This window comes from Mustela nivalis (genome assembly GCF_964662115.1).
Source record: "Mustela nivalis genome assembly, chromosome: 18".
In the NCBI taxonomy this organism is placed as follows: Eukaryota; Metazoa; Chordata; class Mammalia; order Carnivora; family Mustelidae; genus Mustela; species Mustela nivalis.
In genome coordinates, this window is record NC_139037.1 from 55,786,307 (window position 1) to 55,796,512 (window position 10,206).

The following is a 10,206-nucleotide window of genomic DNA, read 5'->3' on the forward strand; positions in this document are numbered from 1 at the left end:
CCTACCCTCATCTGCCATTTTGTTGAGCCACTCTGTTTTCTTAGAATGAATGAATGAATGAATGAATGAATGAATGAATGAATGAATGGAATCTGTTGCCAGCCTTTAGAAATCAGATTTTCACATTGAAACCTGGATTGCTGGCTTCTCTTGAAAAAGACTCCATCACTCTGACAAGGCCGAGTCCTCACTTCCGGGCGGCAGCAGATGGCTGGAGCCGAACTGATAGGACGAGAGCCTTCCATCTCAAACCCCGGGACTTGGCTAAGGGGTTGCTCCCATTTATTTATTATCCGGCCGACACTGGCGTTTTTTGTTTTTGTGTGGTGGACTTAGAAGAAAAGCCAAATATTTTGGCTCCCTCCAGATTGGCTTCACATCTGGCCTCTTACTTCCTTCACTTGCGTTACCTGCCTGGACCTTGTCAAGCTCTTGGAGTTTTGTCCCCTGGTTCGCGCAGACGCCCTAGATGTCTGCTGAGACCTTCCCGAACCATGCTCGGTTCTGTCAGACGGCTTGGATACTTCAGCAGGCGGGAAGCTGGCGTTTCCCGACCCTAAGTGCCAGGCAGGGTGCGTTGCATGGATGAGGCCGCCGGACCCCCAAAAGCACCCCTAAAGGGGAGTACTTTGTGGAGGAGGAAATCAAGGCGTAGGGGCAAGTGGCAGAAGTGGTGTTTGTCCCTGAGCTTCCTGATGCCGCAGCCCGTGCATTTCGCCACCTCTGTGGTTTTTCACTCTTTTTGTTTCCTTGTAAGCTAAGGCATCCTCTGTTGACAGGAATTTTACCCAGAAGGCTGAGAGGAAAAAAACGCAGGAGGATGGCTGCTTGGGCCATGATTTGGGATGTGGAGGTGGCCCCTTTCTCTGTGCCATCTCAGCACCATCAATCGAAATGTGGTCGAGTCTTTAGTTTTTCAGCCAAGCCAGCTTAGCCAGGAGAGATGAAGGGCTATATCCCAGCTGATCGAGCTAGCAGCAGAACGAGGACTAGTGCTCAGAGACCTCCTGTTTCGAACCTCGGAACATGACCCACTCCGCTGCGCGGCTGTGGTTTTCCCAAGATGCCCACAGGGACCACATGCTACTTGTTTTCCTACCTTCAGGAGTGAGCACGAAATAAAATAAAAGGGACCATAGAACCCGCATGGGACGCCCCCACTCTCGGCTCGTATCCCTTTGTCCAGTTGGTAAATGAACGCTCTGCAGGTCCCAGTGGCCCTCATGTGGGTGTTTTGTTTGGCCTGTGTAACATTAATAGTTTTTCTTGCTAGTCATTGCCTGCGAACTCCACATAAAAAGAAATGGATTTCTGATTGTTTGAGGGAGACCAGAAGGTTCTAGAGCTTTGCTGTGTGATACAGTAGCCTTTGGCTCCTTGCAACCATTAGCGCCTGAAATGCGGCGGGTCTAGATCAATGGGCTGTCTGTGAATTCCAGAAATTTTGTAGGAAAGAATGTAGGAGACCTTGATTTTTCTACTGATGACATGTTGAAAATAATGATAAAATTTTGGATATATTGGGCTAAATAAAATCTACAAAAGCTAATTTCACTTGTTTCATCCTACTTTTCCTAATGTGGCTACTTGACCATTTAATATTCTGAAACTGCCCCAGGCCCCCTGGCTTGATTATATTCTAATTGGACAGTGCCGTGCTAGACACCCCAGGCCCGCGCAGCTGAATGGCGGATGCTGAGTGAAGGTTTCCTCTCCACAACACGGCCCCTGTCCCTACTACTCCCTTAATGAGTGCTTCACTCACTGGGGTCCCTGTTCGGCTTGTGTCTGAGTCCCCAGTTACCTTCTGGGTTCTAGAATAAAATCCCTTCCTCTTCCCTAAGACAGTCTCGCAAATGTTGACAGACAAGGATCTCCCCTGATCTTATTCACGCACTCATGGCCCCCTGTTCCTTGGTTTTGAGTTGGGTCCCTTGTCACTGGGGTGAGTGGAAGGGCTGCTTCCAGTGTTGGCTCTGGATCCCCCTCGTGCTCTCTCCACAGGCAGAAGACTTCTCTCTCTGCATGTGAACTTGCCCGACCACGCATCGGACCGCCTTGCACCTCCTTCCTCTGGTCAGAGTGAGGATCGAAGGGACCAAAAGGGATGTCCCCTTCCTGTCACCGGGGTGTGCCATCATCCCGGGGGTACCAAGATGGAGAGTCTGGGATGCAGTATGGGAAATGTGGCCCCCTGCAGAGACCCCGGAAATGGCCTCATAGGATTTCTCCCCACCCCGGCCACTCAAAAGATCAGAGAGGAACAGACACAAAAAGGACCGAGGGCTGTTTTCAGAAACCTTCTGGAGGGAGGAGTATCTCTTTACTGATGTGGAGGAGGATGTTCAGTTGTCGGTCATCATAGCGAGGCGGGGGGCCTTCGGGGTGGTTAGATAGGGGGACAGGGCAGAACTGGCATAACTCAGGTTGTTGGGGCCAGCGGTGGGCGTGTTAACAGGGCTGGCAGCTGAGGGCGGGGAGAGGGTGGTCAGCACCACACCACCCTCATCCAGGGAGCGCTTGTAAGGGACTGCAGTGTCATTCCGGAGGTCCTGGAGGGCCAGGTAGGCCTGGAATATCTGTGGGCAGGAAAGGGCATGCCGGAGGCTGGCTTGGGTTAGCCAGGGGAGGAGAGGGACCGGGGTTGGGGACCAGCTTAGGAGGGAGAGCAAGGTATGGTTGTGCTCACTGCTCACTGCACAGCACAAGGGCACCCAGCACGATGCACGATGCTGAGCCTCATCTGAGCTGCAACTTCTTTACAAGTTGCCCAGTCACAGGAAAGATGAGCAGAGGCCCCAGGAGGAGCCCTCCCCCACCCCCAGGGGAGCTGAGTGTGAGAAAGTTCTAGCCCCCCAAGCCCTGCCCTCCGGGGGGGTGCATCCTCACCCAGATGAGGATGGAGAAGAAAGCGAAGGTGATGGCGGCCTTGGCACTGCTTCTTCCCAGGAGGAACCCTTTGGGTGAAGAATGCTGCCACTGGTTAGCCAGGAAGCAGAAACCCACGAACCAGATGCCTGTCCACAGGACTGGGGGGTCGCAGGAGAGAAGAGGGGCAGGGGGAATCTGGCTCAGGAAGGGTTCGGCTGGGGTCTGGCTGGATGGCCTCTCCCTCCCAGCCCTCCAGAAAGCACCCCACTGGAGAAGCTGGGCTGTCCCCTCCTGGAGCCCAGAGCCGTTGGCCACGTGCTGTGTTTCGATCAATTAAAATTGGATTTAAAAATGCAGCTCCTCTGTTGCACTGGCCACACCTGAGGTGCTCAGAGGCCCCATGTGGCCAGCGGCTCCCCTACTGGGGAATGCACATATGGGACATTACCATCTTCACAGAAATTTCTGGATTCATTTACCTTTGAGGGCCTTCCCAGCCTGAGATGCTGGGATCCTGCAGATGGGGAAGAGGAGGTGGGGACAGTTGAGATCAGACCAAGAAGAGGGAGCCCCAGGGCCTGAGGAAAAGGAACTCGTAAGGGGAGACCGTGCTTTGCAGGCCAGAACTGCCACTCAGCAGCCCTGTGCCCAATTACGTAATCTCTTCCAGCCTCAGTTTCCCCCTCTGCAACATGGGGGTAGGAGCAGGACTTTCCTGCTCAGGTGGGTCTTCATTGTGCATGGGATGAGGCACGTGGAGCCCCTGGCTCTTTGCCTGACATGTGGGAAGTGCCCAGAAAAGGGCAATGCTACTCCAGGCCTCCTCTCTCTTATTTCATGCTCAGAAAAAGCCCTGCGTCGTGGGGGTTTTCATCCCAGCTTCTACTGAAGCTCAGAGCAGCTCGAGCCACAGGAGTGGAGATTTCAAACTCAGGTCTGCCTGGCTCCGTGCTGGAGCCCCACCTCCGGTCCCCGGGGGGCTTTTCAAGGAATGTTCTGTGAAGAAGGGAGGTGAATGCGAGGCAAAAGCAGGGCAGGAGGGAGGCTTCTAGAATTAGCCTGGGGGTCAGAAGAGGTGACCCTTACACTGAGTCGAAAGGATGAGTAATAATTCCCTGGGGGGAAACAGCAGGTGCACAAGAGCTTCCAGAAAGGGAGGAGGGAGGCCTCAGGTCACGTGTGGAGGACGGTGGGCAGGCAGGGTGGAGAAGGGAGGGGTCCCCAGGGCCCCAGGGTGGAGCGGGGGGCGCTCACCAGCCAGGATGAAGTCCAGCAGCTGGAACGCTGTCTTGAAGCGGGCGCTGCCGCCACGGCTCTCGTGGGCGTCCAGGGCGAGGAAGGTCAGGCAGCTGAGGAAGGCCAGGAGGCCGGCTCCCACGGCGAAGCTGCAGGCCACGTTGTTGCTGTTCAGGACGCAGTGGAGTGTCGAAGACTCGGTCTTGTTCTGGTAGCCATCGGTCAGCAGGGAGGAGAAGACGATGAGGGAGAAGACCTGTGGGCGCAGGAGGGGGTTCCCAGCCGGCCCACGTGGAGCTCAGCAACCACCGAAACTGCACCTTCTCCTGGGTCCCCGTTGAGGAGCGGTGGGCCTCGCTCCCCTCCTTGTCACATCCTCGGGGCCTCCAAGCCTGTCTTTATTGCTCCTCACCCCTCTTCCCTCCATCTTAGTTCAGGTCTAGGCCCTCCCCCCTGGAACTTCAACCCCGCCTCCTCCCTGGCCTCCCCACTTCTAGTCTTGGCCCACAAGCTCCCACGGAGGTCCTTTCACACCCTTCCCTTCTCCGTGGTCTGTACTGGTCTCGCTCCTCCAACTCCATCTTTCTCTCCCCACTCTCGCCCCCATCTCCCACCTCCCCCATGCTTCCCTTCTGCCACCCCAAACAGGTACCTGCCACCAAACCCGGGGGCCTTAGCGCAGAGCCTGGGACACGTGAGGAGCTCCAGAAGCATTTGCTACCCACGAGTATCCTCTGCCTGCCCGCCCTTCCTTCTGCCTGTGACTTCTTCCTCCTCCCTCCCCACTCACCTGGTTCCTCTGAATTTGTTCAAATAAATTTGTGAAGTATTCCAAACACACACACGGAAGTACAGGGAGAGGGGTGTCAGGTGCTCAGTTGTTAAGCGTCTGCCTTGGGCTCAGGTCAAGACCCCAGCCTCCCGAGGACGTGGGTAGTACTGCCAGCCCCATTTCCTTAGAGAATGGAACCAAGGCACAGAGAGGCCAAGGAGTTGTCCCAAGCCAGTCAGCTGGCAGGTGCCAGAGGCTGGGTTTGGATGGAAGCTGCCCAGCCCCAGAGCCAGCTTGAAGGCCCAGCTCTAAGGCCTGAAGCTGAAATCAGCTGTCTGGAGGGCAGGGGTTCCCAGCAGTGCCACTCAGGGAAAGCTCCAGCACTGTGCCGTGGGGCAAGTTCCACACCAGCTATGGAAGGAACTGGTTGGGTAGGGGTAGTGGTTGGTGGGAGTTGCTCCAGGGAGGCATTCTGGAGTGACGCAGGGTGAGAAAGGTTGTCTGGAGGGCAATAGGGAGCCATAGCAGAGTGGTGATCAGGGGAGGGCAGGGGCAGATCTGAGCCAAGACAGACTGGACAGAGTGAGACTGGAGGTTTGGGAGGCCAGGGAGGAAGCTGTGGACCTGGGGTCTGGGAGAAAATCAAGGTTTGAGCCAGAATGGAAGTTGTGGGGGGTTAATTTAGGAGGAAATAAGGTGAGGTGTGATTTGCACATTAAAGAATAAGGAGATTTTCGGGCATACTGGGAGGAAGGGCATGGGGGGTGGTGTAAACTGTGTGTGCAAAAGCCAGATGCTGCCAATGGGGCTCCTTCAGGGACTGGAGAGAAACCCACTGGAGGGATTGAGAGTGAGATGAGGCCGAAGAAGTGGGCGGGAGCGACAGCCTCAAAGGCCTTGAACACCAGATAGGGTGTAGACTTGGGAGGCATGGAAAGTGAAATTTCTTGCTTGGATTTAACTTCAGGCATGGAAGTATTCCGAGCAGAGGGTGGCCGGGATCAGACTTAGCCCTGGAGTCAGAGAAAGATCTTCAGGGTGATGATAGATTGGGGTTGGGGGCAAGACGAGAAAGAAACACACAGAGAGAGAAGCCAAGACCAAAGAGGAGATTGGAGGGAAGGCTCCGGGCAGAAATGCGGAGGCCTGAGCTGAGGTCAGAGCTCTGGGGAGGCCAGTGATATTTAGTACGTAAAATTGGACTTGGAGATTGATTGGATGTGGCAGTGTAGGGGGCGGGAGTGGGGGAGTAGGTGAGCGGAAGGAATTCACCGGAATTGGAACTCCTCCTGGATAGGGGACCCATCTCTCTATCCCACCACCAGCTTGGACCTCAGCCAATGTGTGTTGGAGTACTTGGGACTTTCTCTGCTCCCACCCTGTATAGATAGATAGATAGATATAGATACATAGATATATACATATATGTATATATCTATTTATATATATGGGGATGGAGGAGGCAAAGGTTCAGCCCTTTAACTCCTCAGCTTGTGTCCATCCTCCTCTATCCTTCCCCTTAATTGCCCTCTCTGAATGAAAACCGTAACAGAACAATGACAACCAGTCTCTCTTTCGTTTGGCCCTTTTGCACGATCCAAAGCTGTTCACATCCATTCCCGGTTTCGGAGCAAGGAGTTCACAGAAGGGGAGCATCTCGGTCAGCTGCTTGGGGACGGAGCCAGGTCGAGGACTGGAAGACCCATCGATCACTCGAGCCCGTCTCCATGTTACCTGCTCCCTCGCACCAGCCCCACGTGGTCGATTTCTGTTTCACAGGTGATGAATGGAAGCCATTAAGGTGGAGTGGAAAGAGCCAGGCGCGTCCGGCTCTGCCAGCTGTGTGGCCTTGGACAAATCATTCACCTCTTACAGCCTCAGTTTCCCAGGCTGTCTTGGGGCTGTGCAGAGGGGCAGGGGCCTAGGCCTGTTGATGGGTCTCATGATTGGCCAGAGAGGGGATGTGTCCTCTCAAGGTCAGTCAGCGAAGGAGGGGCAAGGACTGGGCTCTGGTCCTCCTGATTTCCCAGCCTGGGGTCTGTTCATCCGCTGACCCTGGAGACCTTGGGCCCTGGAGACTCAGGGAGGGGGCTCAGCTGGGCCAGAGGGACCTCAGAATCTGAGGCCAGATTCCAACTTCCTTCCACGCCCTCCTTGGCCCATCCCCAGGGAAGGAGCAAAGATTCATCAGTTAAGACACCAGCTGGCAGGCGGCAGTGAGAAGGACAAGAGGACCAGCTGCCCAGAGACTCCCTACTGAGGAGCCAGGCCAGGGGGGAAGGAGGAGAGGGCGGGAGGGAGGGAGGATGGAGGCGGCGGGCAAAGTCCGTGACCAAAACGTCTGGCACAGCCCGTGGCCCTTCCCTCTCCCTTCCCCAAGCCCGTTCACACCAGCTGGGCCTCCTCCCTTGCCACCCGCTTTTCCTTCCAAAGCTTGGGAGGTGCGAGAATCCTTTGACTAGCTCGCCAGCTGGGTGATGACCTTGGCTAAGTCACTCCACCTCCATAAGCCTCAGTTTCCCCTTGGGTCGAACAGGGGTAGTTGACGGCCATGCCATTGGGTCACGGTGAGGAGCAGAATTTAACGCCCACGACAGACTCGGAATGTGGAATTCCTAATTCCCCTCGTCCCCTGGGGAGGAACGGCAATGTACACGACTCCCCGTCACCCTCAGCCCCCCAGACCCATCCCTCGAGTTGCTCACAGAAATGAGTTGTCCTAATAATAATCTCTATTTAGGGATTCAGACTTTCCAGGCCCGTGCTTTTCCATTTAGGGACAGAAACTGGTTTCACTTGCAGAACAGTCTTTCCTACCAGCAGGCCATGGGGAGCCTTTTCTCAGAGAAATCAAGTCACTTTCTCAAGGTCACAGATATAGAATGACTGGGTACGTTATCCACCAAAAACGGGGCACTTTTGGGGATCAAGGGCGGCACTCGAGCTGATTCAACCAGGTGTGGCCCCAGCAAAGCAAGGAGTGTGCCACCCCAGGGGGGCAGTGCGTGGCCGAGCCAGGATTCTAAGGCTTCTAAACCAGGCCCTTTGGATCCTTCTCCATCCAGAGGTTCCAGAAGGGGTAGGAAGGAGAAGCTCCAGGTGAGGACCCTGGATTTGATCCACCTGTTCCCAGGACCCCAGTCAAGTCTCACCAGCAACCTGGGCCTCAGTTTCCAGCTCTGTCAAAGGAGAGCAGGGGAGTTGGCCGAGCATAAAGCCCCGAGTCACCTAACCCCTTTAGGAACTGAGGTCCAGAGAGGCACAGTGATTGGCTCCAGGTCACACAGCCAAGTCTGTGCTGAATGAAGATTTGAGCCCGGGGGTCTTGAGTCTGGGAACGTGGTAATGATCCAAAAACATCTATAAAGCCCTGGCTTGGCACACAGTGACTGGCCCACAGTGGCTATCCCATGCCTGGTATCTTAGTCCTAAGTGACACGCTGTTGTCTCCCCTCTGCGCACCTCTTCCTTCCCAGAGGAACTTGCCCCTGCTCCTGTCCTATCCCCTTGTCTGAGGGGCGCCAAATTGAAAGGACTCTGGCATTTCACAGACCCCAGTTTGCATCTGAATCCCAGCCCTGCCTCTTACTGGGGGCCCTTAGCCAATACTGTCCAATGGAACTTTCCACCATGGCGGAAATGCTCTAGATCTGCACCGTCCATGTGAGGCTGGTGGGCATCTGAAAGGTGGCCACTGCGACCCCCTTTTGAAACGAACTCATTTTAATTAGTTTACATTGCAAGAGCCACACGTGGCTTGTGGAGACCCCATTGGAGAGCGCAGCCTTTAAACAATGATGTCCTTAAAAATAAACACTGATTTGATTTTCTCCGATGCTCAGTTTTCTCAACACAAAAATGGGGCTCATAGCACGTACTTGGGAATGCTGTGTCTTCCTCTGAGAGTTAATAAGCGCTCAGGGTAGCACAGGGCCTAGAGTGAGATGTTCAGTAAGAGGGGACTTCTGTTATGAGCTCCCTTTTATTTTGTTCTCCCAATCTGGCCACTTCCTCCCCACCCCCACCAACTCCCTCCACACTGTTTCCTGTCACCCATGGGGCAGTCAGGCCCCAAGAGGGCCTCACCCCTGCAATGATCCGGGTGATCGTCTTGGGCCTCTTTAGAAACTGCACGGCTTCACTGTCAGCCAGGTCCTGGAGGCTTTCAGGGATGTGCATGGCGGCTGCTCTGCTTCTGGGGTCCTGGGGGGGCGTGAGTAGGGATGCTGGGTGCTGCCTGCTGGGCGCTGCCGTCCAGGGGCTCCAGGCCCACCCTGGGCTCGGCTGCTGCAAGACAAGATGGATGGTGGAGGTCAGAGTCAGAGGTGTGGGCTGAAGGAGCTGCCAGGGGTCCCAGGAATGGGGGCATGGGGTAGAGGGTTCAGGGGGTCCCCCAAGAATGGGGTTATGTCGAGTGACGGGTCTACTAGGGTTGAAGGGGTTGGGGCTTGGGGGTGAAGGGGTCACCGGAGGTCCCAGAGGTGGGAGTGCAGGGCGAGAGGGTGGCTGAGGGTCCCACAAATGGGGTAAAGGGTAAGAGAGCTCCTGAGACTGGGGTCACATCTCTGACTCAAGAGCCAGGGAGCTCATTCTAAGGACTGTACTCTCTGGGTGAGAAGCCACGGGTAGGATTTTCCAGAGATTAGGGGGTACCAGAACATAGATCAGAACCCTTGGGAGGTCTGAGCCAGAGGAATCCCTTTCAAGGTTTGGGTGACAGCCCCCATAGTGGAGAATCAAGGCATCTCAGGGTGTATTTTAGGCCGGCCTCGTGACTTGGGGTTATTTTCTCAGGATAAGGGCCTCCCCTTAGAATCGAAGTCCATCTTCCTAAGAGTGCATTTCCTCCAGTTGGGGGGAGGCTGGACTTCAGAAGTGTGGGGAACATGGGCTCAGAACGGAGCTCTCCCCTCAGAATTACGAGGTCACGCCCCAGGCACCAGGCTACCTTCTTAGAATCGGAGTCTTCCCTTTAAGGGCCTGGAATGGGGGTGCTGGGCTTGGGGTGATGCTGCCTGACAAAGGGCCACCCCTACGCTGGAGGCCCGGTCTTCGTCACCTGAAGGCCGGCTCTTCCTTCCGCCCACCCTCCCCTCCTGGTCTCTGGCGCCGCCTCAGCCTTTTGGTTCCGCTTTTTCCCGCCTTTTCACTCCTCCACAGCTGATTGGCTGGGTCCAAGTCCCGCCCCCGCGCTTTTCCCGCCTACTCAGGAGCTGACACGAGTCGGGGCGTGGCCTGAGCGGACGTTGGGCTGCCCGCCGTTGGCTGGCGGCGCGCGGGAGTCCAGCCCGGCCCCAGTTCTCCTCCGAGTCTCGCGCCCGCTCCGC

At 55.7% G+C, this 10,206-nt stretch overlaps 1 protein-coding gene across 6 annotated transcripts; it reads right to left on the bottom strand.

Annotated features, from left to right (window-relative positions):
- Nucleotides 1–2,293: 2,293 nt before the first annotated feature.
- On the bottom strand, nucleotides 2,294–10,171 carry SYNGR4 (synaptogyrin 4). Of its 6 annotated transcripts, none has more exons than XM_082710504.1 (6): nucleotides 10,086–10,171; nucleotides 8,966–9,166; nucleotides 4,126–4,363; nucleotides 3,351–3,449; nucleotides 2,890–3,029; nucleotides 2,294–2,579 (listed from the first exon to the last, which is right to left on the bottom strand). In XM_082710504.1, the coding sequence occupies exons 2-6, from the start codon at nucleotides 9,056–9,058 to the stop codon at nucleotides 2,346–2,348; spliced, it is 804 nt and encodes a 267-aa protein (XP_082566630.1). In that variant the 5' UTR covers nucleotides 9,059–9,166; nucleotides 10,086–10,171; the 3' UTR covers nucleotides 2,294–2,345. The 6 variants fall into 6 exon arrangements, with proteins under 6 accessions (XP_082566630.1, XP_082566631.1, XP_082566629.1 ...); XM_082710505.1 differs by lacking the exon at nucleotides 10,086–10,171 and adding an exon at nucleotides 9,939–10,063 and having other exon boundaries at nucleotides 8,966–9,163; XM_082710503.1 differs by lacking the exon at nucleotides 10,086–10,171 and adding an exon at nucleotides 9,828–10,062.
- Between the last annotated feature and the right edge of the window lie 35 nt (nucleotides 10,172–10,206).